The 23585-nt window shown below is 37.6% G+C and overlaps 1 protein-coding gene across 1 annotated transcript in view; it reads left to right on the forward strand.

Moving 5' to 3' along the window:
* Positions 1 to 23585, forward strand: part of DIS3L2 (DIS3 like 3'-5' exoribonuclease 2) — a 304622-nt gene that overhangs the window by 139969 nt on the left and 141068 nt on the right. The window contains 1 exon segment of the mRNA XM_014463733.2: positions 10896 to 11069. Coding sequence (XP_014319219.1) covers positions 10896 to 11069 — 174 coding nt within the window.

Raw genomic sequence — 23585 nt, forward strand, 5'->3', positions numbered from 1 at the left:
TCTCTGAATGGCCTATTTCACTTAGCATAATACTCTCCAGGTCCCTCCATGCTATCTCAAAGGGTAAGAGATCCTCCTTTTTTACAGCTGCATAGTATTCCATGGTGTAAATGTACCACAACTTTTTAAATCCAGTCATCTACTGATGGGCACTTGGGCTGTTTCCAGATCTTAGCCTTTGTAAATTACACTGCTATGAACATAGCGGTGCATATATTCTTTCTGATTGGTGTTTCGATTTTTTAGGATATATTCCTAGAAGTGGGATCACTGTGTCAAATGATAGTTTCATTTTTAATTTTTTGAGGAAACTCCATACTGTTTTCCATAGTGGCTGCACCAGCAGTGTACTAGGGTTTCCTTTTCTCCACATCCTCACCAGCACTTGTCATTTGTTGATTTGTTAATGGTAGCCATTCTGACAGGTGTGAAGTAATACTTTATTGTCATTTCAATTTGCATCCCTTTGATGATTAGTAACTTGGACCATTTTTTCATATGTCTCTTGGCCATCTGTATGTCTACTTTGGAGAAGTGTCTATTTAGGTCCTTGGCTCTTTTTTTTTTCTTTGCCCATTTTTTAATTGGATTGTTTATCTTCCCTTTGTTAAGGTATATGAGTTCTTATATATTTGGAAATTATGTAACCTCTTACCAGATGTATCATTGGCAAATATGTTCTCCCATACAGTGGGCTCCCTTTTCATTTTGTGATGGTTTCTTTTGCTGTGCAAAAGCTTTTTATTTTGATGTAGTACCATTTGTTTATTTTCTCCTTTGTTTCCCTTGCCCTTAGAGATGCATCCACAAACATATTGCTATGAGAGATGTCCGAGATTTTGCTTCCTAAGGTTTCTTCTAGGATTTTTATGGTTTCACCACTTACATTTAAGTCTTTTATCCTTTTTGAGTTTATTCTTATGTATGGTCTAAGTCAGGGGTGGGCAAACTTTTTGACTCGAGGGCCACAATGGGTTCTTAAACTGGACCGGAGGCCGGAACAAAAGCATGGATGGAGTGTTTGTGTGAACTAATATAAATTCAAAGTAAACATCATTACATAAAAGGGTACGGTCTCTTTTTTTTAGTTTTATTCATTTCAAACGGGCCGGATCTGGCCCGCGGGCTGTAGTTTGCCCACGGCTGGTCTAAGTTGATGGTCTAGTTTCATTTTTTTGCATGTACCTGTCCAATTTCCCCAACAACATTTATTGAAGAGACTGTCTTGACTCCATTGTATGCTCTTGCCTCCTTTGTCAAATACTAATTGAGCATAATGGCTTGGGTCGATTTCTGGGATCTCTATTCTGTTCCATTGATCTATATGCCTGTTCTTGTTTACAGTATCAGGTTGTTTTGATTACAGTCGCTTTGCAATATAACTTGATATTTGGTATTAATCCCTCCAACTTCGTTCTTCTTTCTCAAGATTGCTGTGGCTGTTCAGAGTCTTTTTTGGTTCCATATAAATTTTTGGAGTATTTGTTCTAGATCTGTGAAATATGCCATTGATATTTTAATATGGAATTGCATTGAATCTATAGATTGATTTGGGTAATATGGACATTTAAATGATGTTAATTCTACCAATCCATGAACATGGTAGTATATTCTTCCACTTGTTTATATATTCCTCTATCTTGTTTTTCAACATCCTGTAGTTTTCCAAGTACAAGTCTTTTACCTCCTTAGCTTATTCCTAAGTATCTTAATTTTTTTGTTGCAATGGTAAATAGGATTTTTTTTTTAGTTTCTCTTCCTGAGAATTTATTTTTGGTGTATAAAAATGCCATCAATTTCTGGGTGTTAATTATGTATCCTGCTATGTTGTCGAATTCATTTTTTAAATCCAGTAAATGTCAATTAAATCCATCTGATCTAGTGTATCATTTAGAGTCACTGTTTCCTTGTTGATTTTTTATCTGGAAGATCTAGTAGATGGTCTTTAGGGTTTTATATGTACAATATCATGTTATCTGTGAATAATGACAGTTTTACTTTCTCCTTTCAAATTTGGATGCCTTTCATATTTTCTTCTCTGATCACTGTGGCTAAGACTTCCAATACTATGTTAAATAAGAGTGATGAAAGCAGATATCCCTGTCTTATTCCTTTTCTTAGGGGGAATGCTTTTAGTTTTTGCCCATTGAGTAATAGTGTTGGCTGTAGGTTTATCATGTATAGCCTTTATTATGTTGAGGTTTGAGCCCTCTATTCCAGTGGTTCTCAACCTGTGGGTCGCGACCCCTTTGGGGGTCAAACGACCCTTTCACAGGGGTCGCTTAAGACCATCGGAAAACACATATATAATTACATATTGTTTTTGTGATTAATCACTATGCTTTAATTATGTTCAATTTGTAACAATGAAAATACATCCTGCATATCAGATATTTACATTACGATTCATAACAGTAGCAAAATTACAGTTATGAAGTAGCAACGAAAATAATCTTATGGTTGGGGGTCACCACAACATGAGGAACTGTATTAAAGGGTCGCGGCATTAGGAAGGTTGAGAACCACTGCTCTATTCCCACATTGCTGAAAGTTGTGTGTTTTTTTTTAATCAAAAATGGGTGTTGGATTTTGTCTAATGCTTTTTCTGGGTCTATTGATATGATTGTGTGATTTTTGTCTTTCAATTTATTTATGTGATGTATCACATTTATTGATTTGCAAATATTGCACCAGCCTTGCATTCCTGGAATAAATCCCACTTGGTATTGGTGGGATTTATTGGTATTGGTGTCTGATATTTTTAACGTATTGCTGGATCTGATTTGCTAACATTTTGTTGAGGATTTTAGCATCTATGTTCATCAGGAATATTGGCCTATAATTCTCTTTCTCTGTGTCTTTATCTGTCTTTGGAATTAGGATAATTCCAAAAAGAGTGTGGAAGTGTTCCTTCCTCTTAGATTTTTTTTGAATAGTTTGAGGAGTATAGGTGTTAGTTCTTCTTTGAATGTTTGGTAAAACTCCCCTGTGAAGCCATCGGACCAGGGCTTTTGTTTGCTGGTATTTATTATTATTATTATTACTGCTTCAGTTTCATCAATCTATTCAGGTTTTTTGGTTCTTCCTAATTCAGTTTTGGAAGATTGTGTTTTTTTTCTAGGAATTTGTCCATTTTGTCCATATTGTCCAGCTTGTTGGCATATAGTTGTTCATAGTATTTTCTTACAATCCTTTGTATTTTTGTGATGTCAGTTGTTACTTCACCACTTTCATTTCTGATTTTAATTATTTGGGTCCTCTTTCTTTCTTGATGAGTCTGGCTAAAGGTTCATCAATCTTGTTTATCTTTTCAAAGAACCAGCTCTTGGTTTCATTGATCTTTTGTATTTTTCTTTTAGTCTCTATGTCATTTATTTCTGCTCTAATCTTTATTATTTCCTTCCTTCTACTTACTCTGGGCTTTTCTTGTTGTGCTCTTTCTAATTCTTTAAGTTGTAGGGTTAGATAGTTTATTTAAAAATGTTATTGTTTTTTGAGGAAGGCCTATAGTGCTATGAACTTCCTTCTCAGTTCTGCTTTTGCTGTGTCCCAGAGATTTTAGGTTATGTGTGTTCATTTTCATTAGTTTCCAGGAATTCTTCTCTTTTTTTCTTGATCTCATTGGTAACTCATTTGTTGTTTAATAACATGCTCTTTAGCCTCCATGTGTTTGAGTGTTTTTACCGTAATTGATTTCTAATTTCATTCCATTGTGATCTAAGAAGATGATCAATATAGTTTCAATGTTCTTGAACTTGTAGAGACTTGTTTTGTGTCCTAATTTGTGGTCTATCTTTGAGAATGACCCATGTGCATTTGAGAAGAATGTATATTCTGCAACTTCGGGGTGAAATGTTCTATAAATGTCAATTAAATCCATCTGATTTTGTGTATCATTTAGAGTCACTGTTTCTTGTTGATTTTTTTTACCTGGAAGATCTATCCAGTGAAGTCAGTAGGGAGTTAAAGTCCTCCCTCCCGCACCCCCCCCCCCCATATGACTGTATTGCTGTCGATCTCTTCCTTAATATCCTCCAGAAGTTTTTTTTTATTTTATATTTAGGTGTTCTTACATTGGGTGCATATATTTTTAACAGGTTTATATCCTCTTGTTGGATCAGCCCCTTTAATATGTGTAATGATTTTTATTGTCTCTTGTTACAGCCTTCATTTTGAAGTCTATTTTGTCAGATACGAGTATTGCTATCCCAGCTTTTTTTTTTTAAATTTCCATTTGCATGGAAATTTTTTCCATCCCTTCACTCTCATCTTGTGTGAGTCTTTTGTTCTGAGGTGGATCTCTTGTAGACAGCATATATTTGGGTCATGCTTTATTATCCATTCAGCTACCCTATGTCTTTTGAATGGAGCATTTAATCTATTTACTGTTAAGGTGAATATTGATAGATACTTATTTATTGCCATTTTAATTCTTTATGCCTATATCTCTGTTTCTTCTTATGAATACAGCAGTCCCTTTAACATTTCTTGCAATGTTGGTTTGGTGGTGATAAACTCCTTTAGCCTTTTTTTTTTGGTCTGGGAATCTCTTTGTTTTACCATCTATTTTTGAAGGATAGCCTTGCTGGATATAGTAGTTTTGATTTCAGATCCTTGTTTTTCATTACCTTGAATACTTCATGCCATTTCCTTCTGGCCTATAGTGTTTCTGAAGAAAATAACTGACAGCTTTATGTGAGCTTCTTAGTAGGTAACAAGTTGCTTTTCTCTGCTGCCTTTAAGATTCTCTCTTTGTCTTTAATTTTTGGCATTTTAATTATGATATCCCTTGGGGTGGGCCTCTTTGGGTTCTTCTTTCTTGGAATTCTGTGTGCCTCCTGAACTTGTGTGACTTATGACTTGCCATTCTTGAATCCTTACCTCAGAGTCATCTCTCAGCTGGCTTGAATTGCAAGTATTTTTCCAGGAAGGAAGTGGGCAGTATATTTTATGCCTTATTTATATCAGTCAGGTTTCTTAGAGTCTTAGCTTCCAATTCAGAGGAATTACTATAGTGTCCCCAGAGATACTAAAAACCTTCCAGCTGTAGAGGTGAGTATTGCTGTGATTATTATGGTTAGGTTTTAAGCATGATATTGAAAGATTCAACTCCTCCCCACCCAGATCATGTACATGGCTCTAGGGTACTAAGAGCAATGTTCTGTCTGGAGAATAGTACTTTATCCTGAGAAGGTGTTGCCTCTCAATGTAGTCTGTCAGTACACCATTCTAATCAGTGATTTCAATAGGCTTTGCTACTTCTATGAGGATAAATTGTTGATTACAATGTTGAATGTGATAACATAATGGCTGATACTTGGTAAATCTATGGATTGTGGTATTTATACAAGCCAAGTAGGTAGAACAAATGAAGATAGCAAATCTAAACCCAGAATTAGCTCTCCATCACAGAAGAGCTCAGTGAACTTAACCCGCCATCAAATAGTTGTTGGGTCCTTCTGCTGTGCTTTTGTGTCAGAGGCTCAGAGTTGGTAGCTGGTGCTGACAAACTGGTGTCCTGCAGGGGTGGTAGTCAGGTCATCTTTAGTAAGAGGAAGTTCATACTGTGGAGCTAATTTCCTGCTAACATGTACTTTGTACTTATGCCCATTGAAAAGCACTGTAGTGGCTAGGGAATGAGGTTGGTTGACATTCTTAGAACAGGTTGTTCTGCCTCCACAGTGGAAGTATTTTGCTGAGCATTCTCATGGAATACAAATAGTCATATTCTGGGCTCATTTCAGTAGATCCATTTCATCCACTTGTCTTCACCAGGTGTCCTGGTCACCAGTCCTCCAAACTTGCCTCTTTCAGGTACTTATCCATCAGACCACCTTTCCTCAGCCAGAGTAGACCATGGACATATTGCTTGAAGTTCTGTTGCAGGGAGGAAGTTGCTGCTCTACTGTCTTTTTAGAAACAACCCTTAGAATGGATATAATACTATCATAGTCCACTTATGACTTGTGAGAATGGAAGGTCATTTGGAACCAGCCATCGTCCTATGTAATAGGACGTGTGTGTGTGTATGTGTGTGTGTGTGTAAATCTGGTTCTCTGAATTTCACCTTTCTGATTAGTACCCCCAACTTCTCACATAAAAAAGTTAGTGAGACCATGACTTTTATGATATAACTAGAGGCCCGGTGCACGACATTCGTGCACTGGGGGTGTGGGGGGTCCCTCAGTCCAACCTGCACCCTCTCCAATCTGGGAGCCCTCAGTGGAGCCCTCTCCAATCTGGGAGTTTCTGTCTGTCTTTGCAATCATATGAGCGAGTTGTCTGAGATCCCAACTCAGTTTGGTTTGTTGCTCACAGAATAATAGAGGCTTTTTTGTTCTTTGCTTCATTGGTGGAGATTTCCTGGAAGTTTTAGGATATTGTCCCTTTAATTTTTTCTAGACACTCTGATTTTACTTAGGTCTCTCACCTTTGCTTTCCCTCCATCCCCCACCGCAACAGTAATTTGCTCCAGGCTCACTTTGCTCTAGTGTCTAGGAGATGTGTCTGCCACCAGAATTACGATTCCCAGCATTCCTGGTGCTCCCTGTGCTCTGGGCTTCCGCTTCCTCCTCCCCGCGCTCTGGGCTTCCGCTTCTGGTCCTGGGGCTGCCACCAGAACTACTATTCCCAGAATTCCTGGTGCTCCCGTGCTCTTGGTTTTCCCTTCCTGCTCTGTCTCCATCCCATGGCCTTTCACTCTGCCAAGTCCTCCAAGCCGCCAGCTCTCCCTCTCTGCTCTCCACCCAGCGGCTTGGGGGAATTGGCAGAGTGAAAGGCCATGGGATGGAGACAGAGCAGGAAGGGAAAACTAGAGCACGGGGATCCGGCTCTGCTTCTCCACCTGGCGGCTTGGGGGGAGCGACCAAGGGAGCCACGTCCCCCCAAGCCACCGGCTCTCCCACTCTGCTCTCCGCCCGGTGCCTGTGTATGCAAATTAACCTGCCATCTTTGTTGGGTTAATTTGCATACTCACGCCTGATTGGCTGGTGAGTGTAGCAGAGGGATGGTCAATTTACATGTTTCTCTTTTATTATATAGGATCATTTATTACCCTTTGAATTTCCCCCCCATCTTATCCTGTAAGTGACTCAAAGTATCTTTTTGATATACATAGAAAAACCCTAAGTTTCCCATTAGTCTGGAATCAAGAATTTTGAAGTTGAGCGTGTAATTCTTTGTTTCTATCCCCTTTTCAGGTTCTACAAGTCTCTTACTATTTCTGTGAACTCTTTGATATCTTTCCAATAAATTCCTTTTCTAACCAGAGTTAGTTTCTTGTGCTTGCAACTAAGAACTTAGTCAGTTAAAGACATTAGTATTAAGAGATGGATGTAGAAAACAGAACCACATGAACTTGTGAAAATAATAAATGGTTTTAGGTGAGTTGGAGGTAACTCAGGTTTCATTAATTTTCAAAATACTAATGAATTTTCAAAATGTCCTTCAAACTTTAAAGATAGTGACAATAGATTCTCCACATACTCAGTGAGAACTTTGTTCTAGTGAACATAGGTAATAATGTAGTGATTTTGAAAATGAATTAGCATTTTGAAAATTAATGAGACCTGAGTCTTCAACTGTTTTCATTTTTGGTACAAACAAAAGAAACCAGCTCGCCTGGCCAGCATGGCTCAGTGGTTGAGCGTGGATCTATGAACCAGGAGCTCAAGGTTCAATTCCTGGTCAGGGCACATGCCGGGGTTGCAGGCTCCATCCCCAGTGTGGGGCATGCAGGAGGCAGCTGATCAGTGATTCTCTCTAAACATTGATGTTTCTATCTCTCTCTCCCTCTCCTTTCCTCTCTGAAATCAATTTAAAAAAAGAAAGAAAGAAAGAAAAAGAAACCATCTTGGGTTGGAAAAGGAATTTATTAGAAGGATATTGAAGGACTCACAGAAACAATTAAGAGTCTTGATTGTCCTGAGGAAGTCATGGGTAGGAACCAAGGCAGATCTGGAGAGGCAAGAGCAAGAAGTCCAGCCATCATCTGTTTATCAGGATAAGTTTGGTCATAATGCCAACAATTCTTACTGCTACCTTTCAGGACAGCATTGCCACCAGACACTGATATGTCACTAGAAACCATTCTAGCTGCCATGAATAAATTCTAAGCACTTCTTTGTCTTTGTGTCATTCTCTTCACAATCAGAGTCTTGAGTAGAAGCAGAGTCTAAGTCATACAGTGTGCTGGCTACTGGACTTTCATAGAACGAGAGAGGTCTTCTATAAAGAGAGTCCAGGCATTATGCAGGGGGCTGGCCATTTCTATAATGGGAGTGATAGTCCTTTGAACCATTTACATGCAATGTGGAAGTCATTCTTTCCAATTTGTATGCCTTTTCTTTCTTTTTTCTTGCTTAATGGCATTCACTAGGACCTCCAATACCATGTTTAATAGTGCTGGTGAGAGTGAACACCCTTGTCTTCTTCCTAATCCAGAGGAAAGTTAATTTAGTCTTTCCCCACTGAGTTTGGCATTAGCTGTAATTGAGGATGTTCTTCTTCATTACTCATTTGCTGAGAGTTTTGATCATGGATAGATTTCATCAAATGCTGTTTCTGCATCTTTTGAGAGGATTGTATATGTTTTCCTCATTATTTGCTAATATGACTAATTATGTTGATTGACTTTTAATGTTGGACAAATCTTGAATTATGTGGTCATGATGTATTATGCTTTTTATATATTACTGAATTCTGTTTGCTAATATTTTATCAGAATTTTAAGTCTGTGGGATTTAAAATTTAAAAGCTTGCTCAAAATTTAAAAAGTTATTCATGACGGATATTGATCTAATGTATTCTTTGTCTGATTTTGGCATCGAGGTAATGCTAACTTCATGAAACTAGTTGGAAAGTATTTTGTTTTGTTCTATATTTGAAAGCTTGTGTGGAATTGGTATTAATTTTTTCTTAAATACTTGGTAGCATTCATCAGTAAAGCCATTTGGGCCTGGAGTTTTCTTTGTAAGGTTTTAAATAGGTATAGGAATATTTAGATATGGGTTTCTGCTTGAATAATCTTACAGTTTGTGTCTTTCATGGAGTTGATCCATTTCATCCAAGATGTTGAATTTATTGGGTTAAAATCATAATTTTTTCCTATACTTTTAATGCTTGTAGGATCTGTAATGATGTTCCCTCTCTCATTCCTGATATTGGCAACTTGTGTCTTTCTTTATTTTTCTTGGTCAGCCTCACCAGAAACTTATCTATTTCATTCTCTTTTCAAAGAATCAGATTTTAGTTTATTGTTTTTCTTTCCCAATTTTCTATCCATTGATTCTTCTTTCTTATTTCTTTCTTTCTGCTTACCTGGGATCTAATTTGCTTTTCTTTTTTTCATGTTTTTAAGGTAGAAGCTTAGAAATTGATTTGACACATTTCTTCTTTTTTAAAATGAGCACTTAATGCTGTAAAATTTCCTGAAAGCACTGTTTTAGCTGTTTTTCATAAATATTGATGTTGTGTTCTAGTCAGTTAAAATTCTCCCCCCCCCCTTTAACCCATAGTTTTTAAATTTCCAAATATTTGTGGATCTTCCAGTTAGCTTTCTGTTATTTTTTTACTTTGTATTTTTGCTATCTTTGGCTTTTTGATGTGCTTTCTGGGAGATCACCATCTAGATGTGAGGAAAAGACACTGATCTGAGCCTACATTGTACGTAAGGAATTCACAGGCTACCTGGAGCCTATGCTGGTGGGCAGGTGCATGTGTCCACTGTGGGCTTCTCTCTCTTGGCTGGCGTGTGAGAAATGGGGCCAGCCTTGCTGCCACCACTGCCGTGTTCTAGTAGCAAGGCTGAAAATGGGAATTTGTTGGAAGTCTATATATGAGGCAGTCACATTCTCCACCCCTTCCACCACTGTGCACCTAAGGACTCTGGCGGCCAGGCATCTACCCTTACATTAGAAATGGTATCTTCTTCTAAGAAATTGAATTATCCCAGAAAAGACTCTAATGGCAGATCTAAATTCCTTGCAGGAAGAGCTGAGAGTGGATTCCTAGATCACTCTGGTAGACCTGCAAAACAGAAGTAGCCATCTTTGGTCTCCAGAACCCTTTACAAAGGCAGCTGCTTCATATATTGCATTTCCTGTTGGATATCTGTATTTAACATGTAACTTGTGGTCTATATGTGGTATGCCAATATATATGAGAATGGGAGCTTTCAGTTTTGACATATGTATAGGTGACCCACAGATAAAGAGTGAGATCGGCCCCCTGAAGGTGGAACCCTACTCATAATGTCAGAACTATCCCATTAAATGCAATCTTACTTTTAATAGACCAGTACCCTCAAATGTGAATAGCATTTTGCCTGGTGACTGGATTACAGATAAATTTCATCTCAGTGCATTTCTGTATTTTCCAAATTCTATGAACATATATTACTTTTGTGTTGAGATAAAATACTTTAAAATATTAAGGTAAAATTTGTAGAATTGTGAAATATAAACATTGAATCTAATCTAGTGAGCATGACTTAAGGTATAGGGACTGTGAAACTAATGATTTAACAACAAACTGGGTTGATCAGAATTGTCTCTGAAGGTAAACAAGAGAAAAAATTGACAAAAGCTTTTAACAATATCAGTTTGACTTCTCCATTAAAAACAATTGCTGGAGTCCAAAGGAAAGCTGTCTGGCTCTACTCCCTAGGACAGAATTCCTGAAGAAAGTTAACATTACATAGTAGTCATGGCTTTAACAGGCCACGTATATCATTGTCTCTTCTGCTTGGCCCCTCATTCACTGGTGAGGGTGTTCCTACTAGGGGAAGGGCAAGGGATTTTGAAGACTTTCCTACTCGGGTCAGTTTTAGAGAGGAAATGGGTACCTGTCTTCCCTTTACTGACTAACACACTTGTTTCTCTCTGTCTTGTCCACAGGCAGCTGGCTAAGAGTCTTGGGCAGGCTGGTGAAATTGAGCCTGAAACAGAAGGAATACTAACAGAGTATGGTGTGGATTTCTCTGATTTCTCTTCAGAAGTTTTAGAATGTCTTCCTCAAGACCTGCCCTGGACAATACCACCAGAGGAATTCAGCAAGAGAAGAGATTTAAGGTAAATACATGAAGCTCTTTAAGAAAAACATGTTTCTACCTTTTTGCTTTCTAACTTAACTTTCCTAGGAGCTGGGCTCAGATGTTTCCATCTTCCATCCGCATTCAAGTTCAGTTCAGTTGACAATTAAATGCTCTGTACCAGAGGTTGTCAGATTGTGGTCCACCAGCAAAATCTAGCCCACTGCCTGTTTATGTACAGCCGATGAGCTAAGAATGATTTTATATTTTTAAATCATTAGGAAAATCAAAACAAGAATAATCTTTTATGATTATTATGTGAAATTCAAATTTCAGCATCCATAAAGTTGCATTGGAACACAACCATGCTTGTTCAGTTATGCATTGTCTCTGGGTGTATTTTTACACTACAATAGCAGAGTTGAATAACTATAACAGAGACCTATGGCCTGCAAAGCCTAATAGATTTGTTCTCTGGCCCTTTATAGAAAAAGCGTGCTGTCCCCTGCTCTAGATCATCCAGATTTCAAAGGGTCCAGTTGCCACCTTGCTTTCTCATTGCTCTGCCCCATAAGTCTGGTCGAATAAAGACAGTGTTATCTGGTTAGAAGTGCCTTCCTTTAAATGGGCCTCTTCAGGCACAGAGCAAAGGATTCAAGACTCTGCTTGGAGCTTCATTTTAAAGCTTTACTTTTAGGTCTGGAATTTGTTGGAAAGTACTTTTGTGGTATTTTTATAACAACATCTTCTTTGAAGATGTTTCTTCATTGTGGGATGTTAGTTCTTTTCTGATATTTCTCTTTAGAATTTGGTTTCAGTACTGGCATTCATTTTGGATGCCACATGGAGATAGTTAGAACCAAGAAACTTTTCATACAACCCACTGAGGCTGTGGAAGGTTTTTTGCTAAGGTCATCCCATGTCAGAGTCTTTTCCACCACACTTGCTCACTTCATGCAGCTGAACTTATGATACCTTTAGCTCTTGGTGCCCATTCTTCCACCTACTTTGAGAATCCTTCTTCTGTGCCCCCTTTTGCTATTGTATCTTTTAGGAATTTACTACCTTTTTTCCTTTTCTTGCTGAAATTAGGCAAGGAAAAGATGACAGTATGTCCCTTTTCCTACTTGTTAGTAGCTCTGGTGGAACACATTATTTTTGAAGTCCGTTAACTGAAGTTGCTGTCCTGTCTTTCAGCAGTAACCGCTATTCGTGGAACTCCTGCTGTCCTATTATCTCATCTCAGAAGCTTTGAGATCTTGGGCCCATAGCCTTGCTCTCTCTGAACCTTTGTTTACTCAGCTACAAATTGTGGGGATTATTTTCTGAGATTTTTTTTAAATCTAGGAATCTATAAAAAATTTTAATAGATAGGTCAGAATGAATGGCTGAACTTTATTGTTTGAAATATAAATTACTATAGCCATTCTGTAGCCATTTAAAACATCAACGTTTTAAAAGTACTCCACTTCTAGGAATCCTACTCAGGAAGTATAGAAGTATACATGTTCATTATTGTAAAGGTAATGCCGCCAATGACTATCAATGAAGGATGGTTAAATAACCTATGTCATGTCAGTAAGATAGCATTCCCTACAGCTGTAAAAAAGGCGCTAAATCCATATGCACTGTCCTAAAACAATGGCTGTTACAGATTGTGAAGGAAAAGAAGCAATTCAGACCAATATGAATGAGTCTATTTTTTATATAGTTAAATAATACAAAAACTCTATAAATGTATATGCCTCCATATATATATACACATAAAAGTATATATACAGTAAAAATTCCTGGAAGAAATCCAGACTTTTTTCTATGGTTATTGACAGTGATTGGCATGTGCAAACTCAGTAGAGTAGTAGGAGGTAGAAAGGCAATATTTTACTTTTCATTTTATAAATTTTTCTATTATTTAAATTATTTTAAAATAACTTTTATAACTATTAAAAATTATAAATTAGACTATCAGAAAAGAGAAGTGCTCTATCATTTCTAGTCTTACTCCTAGCCTATCCTATATAATAAAAGGCTAATATGCAAATTGTCCCCTCGGGAGTTTGACCGGGAGATGGGGAGTTCCATCGCTCGCTATGACATGCGCTGACCACCAGTGGGTGGCACGGAACATGGCGGGTGACCAGCAGCGTTGGTGGTGGGGCGCTGAGGGAGCAAGGGAAGGAGGAGGTGGGGAGGCGGGGAGACGGTAAACCTGATTGGCTCTGATTGCCCAGCCAGACCTAGGGACCCTACCTGTGCATGAATTTCATGCACTGGGCCTCTAGTAGATAAGTAATAAGGCACTTCAATAGTCATAGAGCCCAGTGTTGCTCTCAGTTCCCTCTCATGTCTCCAACTCGCCTTTTTCTTCGGTCCCCATTGCCTCTGGTTGACCACAGAATAGGAGGCCTTGCTCTGCCTAAAGCCTCTGTTAAAATATACCAATGTGTCCTGCAAAGGGCTTTAAAGATACAAGGGGCTTATAGAATGTTGTCTGCTGTTAGCATAGTAACAGGGATTATTTTATTTTATTTTTTAAATCACTTTAACCTCCTGTAACCCAGGTATGTGCCCTTGACTGGGAATTGAACCTGCAACACTTGGGTGGGTGGGCAATGCTCTAACTACTGAGCAATGCCAGCTAGGGCTAGATACGAGTAGGTTTATAGTTTATACACTTAGATCATTTAAGGCTCCCAAACTGTATAACAATAGAAACATTTAAAGATATCCATTTAAAAAATTTTATCTTTAACACTTGAGTTTTTTGTTTTATTTTGTTTAAAAAGAAATAACTTTTTTTACTCATTGTTAAAATGTCAACTTTACCTTGAAGGGACAGATTAAGTGTGTTTAATTTTGTCTAAGTATCCAAACACTTTCTCTCTGCCTATTATCTCTAGGATTATGTTTCTAAAATTCAAATCTGATCTTTTTTCTTTTTTTACTCCTTTGACCTAAAATCTTTCAACTGCTTTTTGATGTTATAAAGTAGTAATCTCTAAACTTTGTTGAACATACATTCCAATAATGTATGTCTCTTTATTGTAAAATTACAAATGTACTTACTACTTTACTAATTTATTATGTGCATTGTAAATTTACATAAAAGTAGAAAAATGAGAATGAAATAAATTTTAAAATATTTTCATTGTAAAGGTATAAAAAACTTCATATTAATAATTTTTCTTTTGATGAAAGTAATGTGATTAAATATTCTTTTTTAAAAATTTTGCTTTAACAACTTATGATATGGGTATGCAAAGGTCTAATTACAGGTTCTGTAAATTTTGGTACTTAGTTTTGCTTTTAATGGTTATCATAACTGAAAAAGATACCCGAATTTACTAAATTATAGTATTCATTTTTCATCCTATTCACTGATTATATTCAGATTCATTTTGTAATCCAGCTAATAAATTTCCATCTTTCATTGTCAGTTCTTGTGGACTAATTGAAAGGTGCTACATTTTTTGATTAAAAAAAATGTGTTCTTAATCCTGGATTATTCTTTAGTTGGCATCTTTAAAAACTAGTTAGAAAATTCTGCTAGGATATTTAAGTGTATAGGTATAAGTAATTGTTTTTTTTTTCTTTCTGTTTTTGTTAATTCTCACCCAAGGATATTTTTTTCATTTATTTTCGGAGAGAATGGGAGGGCAGAGAGAGAGACAGCAATGTGAGAGAGACACATCGATTGGTTGCTTCCCACATGCACCTCAGCCAGGGCTGGGGATCAAACCTGTAACCCAGGTACGTGCCCTTGACTGGGAATCGAACCTGCAATACTTGGGTGGGTGGGCAATGCTCTAACCACTGAGCAATGCCAGCTAGGGCTAGATACGAGTAGTTTTATAGTTTATACACTTAGATCATTTAAGGCTCCCAAACTGTATAACAATAGAAACATTTAATGATATCCATTTTTAAAATTTTATCTTTAACACTTGAGTTTTTGTTTTATTTTGTTTAAAAAGAAATAACTTTTTTCCTCATTGTTAAAATGTCAACTTTACCTTGAAGGGACAGATTAAGTGTGCTTAATTTTGTCTAAGTATCTGCTTGGTAGCATGTGATTGACTAGTCATTGTTTTGAAATCATAATGTGACTGATTATGAATTCCTATTAGGAGAAGATATGTCAACTCTGCTATTTTCCTGGTGTTGGTAGTATTAGTGTTATTATTAGTTTAGTGTTATCTTTAATCTGTGGATCTTTGCAATAATCATTTTTAGCCACTTTTCTATTTTGTGAAGATTAGTTTAGCTAAAATTAGATAATTTCTGTAAATACCCACTCATGGCTGAAAGCATAGAATCTAATGGGATTGCCAATGTCATCGCCTTGGTGTTCTGGAGTGCTGACTTTCATCTGTACACCTCATCACCTCACCCACACACCTTGTGAGGACACCAGGTGGTTATGTTGTCATGGTTAAGTTTTTATTTTTTTACAATAAAAAACAAAGAGAGAGAAAAAAACAAAGAGAAGTCCATAGTATGCTGAAGTATTTGGATCTGATTACCTTTCCCTTTTCTTTGACTGGTTTTGTAATAGAGTTATTCAGTTTTTAAACTAACAAATATTTACAGTAGAGCGGGGAATCAACAGTGAACAAATACAGGTCTGGTCTCTGTTCTCATGGAACCTCAGTCATAGCAGAAGAGCATGAGTCAAATGTGTTAAACAGGCCCTAGCCAGTTTGGCTCAGTGGCAGAGGTCCTCAAACTTTTTAAACAGGGGGCCAGTTCACTGTCCCTCAGACATTCCACACATGCGCACTGTAGGCCCGGGATGAGTCGGCTGCTAAGCAGGACAGGCAGCGGCGGCAAAAACACCTGGCGGGCCAGATAAATGTTTTCGGCGGGCCGCATGTGGCCCACGGGCCATAGTTTGAGGACCCCTGGTTAGAGTGTTGGCCCGCAGACTGTTGCAGGCTCAATCTGTGCCCACAGGAGGCAACCAATCGATGTGTATCTCTCCATTGATGTTTCTCTCTCTGTATCTCTCCCTCCCTTCTACTCTCTCTAAAAATCAATGGAAAAATTATACTCAGGTGAGGATTAACCAAAAAAAAAAGTAAATAAGTGTCTTAAATAGTAGTCAAATATAGATTTGTAATGGAGGAGAGAGGTACTTGATACAGGGATTTATAGTACTATGATTTCTTTTGCTCAGAGGTTCAGAACCTTCACAAAGTTTTTATGAATATTAATTTCCCCAGGAATGTCAAGAGAACTAGGAATGAGTTCCAGTGCATGCTAAAAAACATGTGCTATGAATAAATTAATACATAGTCCATAAATTCCTAAATAAAACCTTCCGTGTCTTCCCTTTTCTTCTTTCTTCTCTCCTGTATACATTTATTTACATATATTATTATATATGTGTATATATCATATATGCCAAGTAGTAAATTAGTCACTGGAAGTACATAGACAGGTAAGGCCCAGCCTTTATTCTTCAAGACTGTACTGTTTCTTAGGGATACAGATTTATACTCAGATAAATTACAGCAGAGTATGTCAAGTGCTATAATGTCTGTGTGAGCAAGCTGCTAAGGTCACTCATTGGTGCTTGAGCTGAGATCTGAGAAATGAGCAGGCACAGAGAGAACTAGAGGGACTAAAGTAGCCTTCATTTTCTTGATAAGCTATGGCTGCAGAAAAGGTGACATGTTCCCCAAGATTCCCAGGTCCTTCTGTAACAGGGTTCACAACTCCTATGGTTTTGATAGCTTCTTGACCCCCTCTGCTGGGCCACCCTGCCATGGAGCCGGCAGTGTTACTCTGGCTCTAACTATGTAAGGACTTCAACATACCCGTTTAGGTTTGGTATTTGAACAATTATATTTGGAACAGAAAAGTTCCATCAATCTTTAAACCTCATAATCCAATTATGTCAGTAAAATTCCAGTTTTTTAGTCCAATGGAATTGGGGTAATATTTTGCAAACTGAAGTTGAGAGAAATAGTGTTTATTTTGAAAAGAAAAATGGTTGGTTAGCAATTTTCAAGAAGTAAGGCTGGTGTGAACTGCTAGGGGCGATCTGGCCCTTCTGATTGGGAGCACCGTTTTTTTCAGACCTGCAGAATCCCTGTTTACCTGGCCTAGACCTGCAACTCTCTTTAGCAGGGCATCTGAGGTTAAAAAAAAAAAAAAAAAGCAACACCAAGACTGCAAGCCTTTGGAGATCTGGAGGAGAATCTATCCAAGGAAACTGCTTAAAGGGGGTTGCACCAGAAGCCCAAGAAACCCCAAGGTTATTTCTGAGACTGGCTCCAGTTATTTCCAATTTCATTGATATTGTTTTGTTTCCTTTGTTGCTAAACGAATAGGAAACCAAAGCTTAAAAGCTCAATTGAAGTGGAAAATGAAAACCTAAATATTGGAGGGGAAAATACCACGCTAAACTGATTTTTATGTTTTTCCTATAGTTAGTAATATTGCAGAAGCTTGGGTCACATCACTTTTTAGTAAAACTATGAGTTTCATTGAAGTGGAGGTGGTTTCTATAGTATTTCACAGGAGAACTTGTGGATATCTATTTCTTTACTATTTCCTCAATAAAAAGGAAGCCCAGTGACCTCCACCGGACCATTACAAATGTGAAACTTGGCACTTAAAATTGCTTGCTCTAAATTTTCCAATTGCTTTCTTTTTTTTCCATTTAATGTCGTTCTGCCAACTAGTGATTTTATTATTATAAACAGGACATTGTATTCACTTTTAAGAAGAAATATGAAGCTGGAGGTAAAATTACAAACTGTAGCTTCTCAGCTGCCAAAATAGAAAACAATGAGCTAAAAATACTGAGCACAGAAAGGGTGTTGTGGTAAGAAATATTGAAATATCTTCAAGATGGAACTGTTTCCAATAGACAGAAATTTCCTCTCACTCCAGGTAAAACCAACCTTGAAATAGCAACTTGAAAGCAACCCTTTCAGGTCAACCCTTTTTGTGGGAAAACTTTCAAACACAACTAACATTAAGTGACTAATAATTTTGCTGTTTATCAGGAAGTCCAATGTGATTAAATTGCCATTAGAAAAGGTTCTCCTGGTAAGGGAGTGTGGCAGCATAGAAGGGGCACTAGAAGTTAGTCCTCCCTCTCCCAGGGACTACTTGAGTAACTCTGGGCAAATCAGTTAAACTGGGAAAGACAGAGAGAACAATTTCATCTTTTGTAAAATGGATTAGTTGACCAGGTAAGGATTCCCAAAAAGTGTTGATAGACCACAGGTTCTTTTGGTATTAAGGTAATAGGTATTAAGGAGAAAAGGGGGTCTATAGCCAAGTATTTTTAGAAATCAGTGGGTTAGTAGATTTCTTAGAACTTTTTCTCATAGATAATCTCATGGAAGTGTAGTGTTCCTTAGAATACACATTGAAATTGCTAAACTAAATATTTCAAAATGTACTAGTTCTAATAGTTTTTTGTGGATGCCTTAGGATTTTTTATATTTAGATTATCATCTGCAAATAGAGACAGTGTTATTCCTTCTTTTCAATCTGAATGCCTATTTATTTCCTTTTCTTATCCAATTGCTCTGGCCAGAACCTCTAGTACAGTGTCGAATAGGAGTAGCAGCGGTGGACCTCCTTGTGTTGTTCTTGATATTAGGGGGGAAACTATTCAGTCTTACAACATTAATTATAATGTGAGCTGTGGGGATTTTTGAGAATGCTTTCTATCAAGTGAAGGCAATTCCTTATATTTCTAGCTTTTTGAGTGTTTTTCTCATGAATATTACTAGATTTTGTGAAGTGGTTTATCTATGTGATTTTTGTTCTCGATTAATATAATATATTTCATTGATTGGCTTTTATATGTTGAACCAACCTTGCATTCCTGTGTTAAATCTTACTTGATCATGATGTGTAATCCTTTTTATGTCACTAGATTTGGCTTGCTAGTGTTCTGTTGGGGATTTTTGCATCTGTATTTCTAAGGGATCATGTCTGTAATTTTCGTTTGATAGCTTTGTTTGGTTTTTATTTGAGGATTATGCTGGACCCATAGAATGAGTTTTAGAAGAGTTTGTGAAGAATTGGTGTTAATTCTTCTTTAAATGTTGGGTAGAATTTACCAGTGTAGTCATCTGGCCCTGTGCTTTTCTTTATGGAAAAATTTTTAATTATTAACTTAATTTTTTTACATGTTATAGGTCTATTGAAATTTTCTGTTTCTTCTTAAATCAGTTTCAGAAGTTTGTAATCTTTCTATAAATTTGTTCTTTTTATTGGTTAACTAATTCATGGTTTTTCTTTCTGTGGTTTCAGTTACCCATCGTCAACTGTGGCCTGAAAATATTAAATGGATAATTCCAGAAATAAATAATTAAAAAGTTTTAAATTGCACACCATTCTGAGTAGTGTGATGAAATCTCAGGCCATCCAACCAGAGATGTGAATCATCCCTTTGTCCAGCATGCCCATGCTGTATATGCTACCTGCCTGTTAGTCTCTTAGTAGCCATCTCAGTTATCAGATCAAATGCTGTGGTATCACAGTGCTTGTGTTCAAGTAACCCTTATTTTACTTAATGGCCCTGATCATAGGAGTAGTGAGTTAGATGTGCAAAATACACCATTTGGATGTGCCAAATACACAATACGGATATGCCAAAGAGAAGACATAAAGTGCTTCCTTTAAATGAAAATGAAAGTTCTCAACTTAATAAGGGAAGAAAATAAATGTTTGCTGAGGTTGCTAAGATCCACAGTAAGAACGATTCTTCTATTTGAGAAATTGTAAAGAAGGAAAAAATTTGTGCTATTTTGCAAAGAAAGAGATATCCATATTCACAAAGCTTTTATTATAGTACTAGAGGCCCGGCACACGAAATTCATGCACAGATACAGTCCCTAGGCCTGGCCTGCAATCAGGGCCATCTTCCCCAGCTGCCCGCAGCGGCCCTGCACCCCGCCGCAATCCACCCCCAGTTCCCCATTTGCCATCGGGTGATTGGTGCCTGACGGCTGGGGGAAGGGACCAAGAGGTGGTCAGTGCACCTCATAGTGACTGGTCCAGTGGTAGTTCTGGTCGTTCTGCCATTAGGGTCAATTTGCATATTACCCTTTTATTATTATAGTATGTTGTACTTGTTCTATTTTATTATTATTGTCATTAACCTCATATGATGCCCAATTTATATATTAAACTTTATCATAAGTATGTATGTATAGAAAAAGGTATATATTTAGGGTTCAGTAATATTCACACTTTCAGGCATCCACTGTGGGTCTTAGAATGTATCCTCTGTGGATAAAGGGCTATGGCTGTAATTTGAGTCTTCTCTCTTTTCTCTTGGTCAGTCTAACTAAAGGTTTGTCAATGTTGTTGATCTTTTCACATAGCCAAATTTTGGATTTATTTTATCTCCTGTTTTTCTATTATCTCTTTCATTTATTTTTGTTTCAAACTTTTTTATTTCCTTTTTCTGCTTGCTTGAGTTTAGTTTTGCTCTTCTTTTGCTAGTTTCTTAATTTGGAAGGTTATGTTATTGAGTTCAGATCTTTCTACTTTTTTGTATAGGTATTTACAACTATAAATTTACCTCCAAGCACTGCTTTGGTTGCATCCCAAATGTTTTGGTAGGTTGTGTTTTTGTTTTCATTCATTTAAAATATTTTATAATTTCCCTGTGATTTCTTCTTTGACTCATTGATTATTTAGAAATGTCTTAATTTCCATATATTTATGAATTTCCCAAGTTCCCTTTTGTTATTATTTTCTATTTTAATTCCATTTGGAGAGCATACTTTGTATGATTTCAGTCTTTTGAGATTTATTGAAACTTGTTTTATGGCCTAGAGAATGTACCATGTGCACTTGAAAAAATATGTGTTCTACTGTCGTTAGATGGGATGTTCTGTAGATATCTGTTAGAATGACTTGGTTGATATATTTTTCAAGTCTTTAGTTTCCTTGTTGATCTTCTAGTTGTTTTTTTCTGTGTTGAAAGTTGGGTATTGAAGTCTTCAACTATTATGTTTTCATTGTCTGTTTCTCCTTTTAAATCAACAAGCTTTTGCTTCATTTGGTGGCTCTGTTTTTAGGTGTAAATATGTTTATAATGTCTTCTAGGTGGATTGATCCTATTATCATTATAAATTATCCTTCTTTGTCTTTATAACACTTTTAATCTTGAAATCTATTTTTCTATTTAGCGTCTATAGCTTTTTTTATTACTGTTTGCATGATATATCAATATTATAAAGATATATCTATTCATTGTAAATAATATAACATGGAAACTCTGAAAAATCTCACTTTCTCAAAGTTTGTTGTTGTCACAGTTTGTTTTTGCTGCTGTTTGGGACTTTCATGAATGAATTCTGTAGTCTGTATTCTTCGTTGTGTGAAGTTTCTGCTTGACCAGCTTTGTGATCACCTAATGAATGGACAGAGATTTTCTTAAATGCTTAGGATCAATAGTCTCTCAGCCTTTGCTGAAGGCCTGTGTGCATGTGTTGGGGTATACCTTCAATGCTCAGACATGCACTTTCTAACTCTGCCTTATTCTTTGCTTCATGCCTGGTCAGAGTTTCAATGTCAGCCAGTGGTGAACACTTCACTCTTACCTGATTTTTAGGGGGAGGGGAGGATGGGGGACGAGGGGCATGTGCACAGCCCTGTGGATGTGTGTGGCTGTCTCCATCCCCAGGAATATATCAGGCCTTTTCAAAGCTCTCTATGACATCTTAATCTCCAACTTTAACTTTTAACTGTTTTGGTTAGCTTTTTGTTTGCCCAACTGTATCACCACCTCAAAAATCTGTGATGTTAAATAATTACTGGTTGTTTTTTTTTGTTGTTGTTTTTTTTACAAACACCCCTAGGTCTATAAGGTTGTTTGCACTGAGCAAGGTGTGAGTCATGTCAAATTAATGTGAATGGGGGTTTTCAGGGAAGTGCCAAGCAGGTCAAATAATGTCAATTCCTCTGGATTGCTGTTTTTGGTGAGTTTCTAAATCTGTTCTGCCCCATCCAGTGGCTGCTAAGCTGCTGTTTTTCACCAATATTAGAAGGCTGTTTGTTTTCAAGGCTATTACAGAGCTTGGGAGAGAGACATAAAGCAATAAAAACCTTACAAAGCTCTCTGTTCTTATTGAGATTAAGCCATTTCTCTTGAATAAATGTACATCAGATTGTTACAAGCCTTTAGTTAATGTCCAGAGTTATGAAAAGGTTGATTTTGACAATTCTATGTGTTATCAATGCTTATGTGGAGTAGTGGCTTTTCAGAGATCCATACTCTCTCTCTGCCAGTCCCACTGATGTAACTCTCAAGTCTCTTCACCTTTTAATAATTATGTTGGAGATAAAATAAGACAACTTGCAGCAGAAAGTTTTGAGAAAGAAATAAGCCTCTCGTTGAAGATAATAGAGAGAGGGAAAGGAAGATATAATTTAAAAATAAAAGCCAGGAAAAGTAAATAATTGTACAGGCAAATTTTTCTTAAGATAAGAAATGTTGGATACCTTGGCTCTCATCCTATATAATCCTATATAATAAAAGCCTAATACGCTAAGTGTCTGGTCGTCCGGTCATCTGTTGAACCAATCAAAGCATAATATGCTAATGATATGCTAAGGCCACTCAACTGCTTGCTATGACATGCACTGACCACCAGGGGGCAGACAGTTGACCGGTCAACCAATTGCTATGATGTGCACTGACCACCAGGGGGCAGACACTTCGATCCGTAGGTTAGCTTGCTGGGGTCTGGCCAATTGGGACTGAGTGAGAGGGGTTGGGCATGACCTGGAACCCTCCTGCGGTCCCTCCCTGGCTGGCCAACCTCCCGCGTTCTCGATCGTGCACCAGTGGGGTCCCTCGGCCTGGCCTGTGCCCTCTCGCAATCCGGGACCCCTTGGGGAAAGTCGGAGAGCCGGTTTCGGCCCAGTCCCGCTAAGTGCAGGAGCTGCCCCCTGGTGGTCAGTGTACTCCCACAGGGGAAGTGCTGCTCAGCCAGAAGCTGGGCTCACGGCTAGCCTAAGCCGGCAGTCAGACATTCCCTGAGGGCTCCCGGTCTGCGAGAGGGCACAGGCCGGGCTGAGGGATCCTCTCCCCCCCGCCCCCCCCTCACCTCACCCCTCGATGAGTGTAGGAATTTTGTGCACCGGGCCTCTAGTATATAAATAAAAGTGAAAAAATGAAATTATAAAATTTATTGGTAATAGGAAAAGATGGAAATAAATTTCTTGCTCCCATGCAATATCTTGTTCTGCATTCAACCCTTCATCTTTCCCCAAGCCATTTTACTCCATCAGAGTTCTGCCTCTTGCCCATGCCTTGCTCTGCACTTCATTCATTTTCCAGGGCCCATCTTAACTTAAGATGTCTTCACTATCTGGCTCTGGAAGAATTAGTCATGCCCCACTCTCTTGTCCCTTGATGTTTGTTCATACCTATATTACAGTACTTGCCATACTGTCCTCTACCTGAATGCAATTCTGTTTTCCTGATGGATAGCAAAATTCTTAAGAACAAGGGCTAGGTCTTACTTATCTTTCCATTTCTAGAAGCTAACTCAATACTTGGTGTATAATA

Source organism: Myotis lucifugus, unplaced genomic scaffold (genome assembly GCF_000147115.1).
Source record: "Myotis lucifugus unplaced genomic scaffold, Myoluc2.0 scaffold_3, whole genome shotgun sequence".
Classification (NCBI taxonomy): Eukaryota; Metazoa; Chordata; class Mammalia; order Chiroptera; family Vespertilionidae; genus Myotis; species Myotis lucifugus.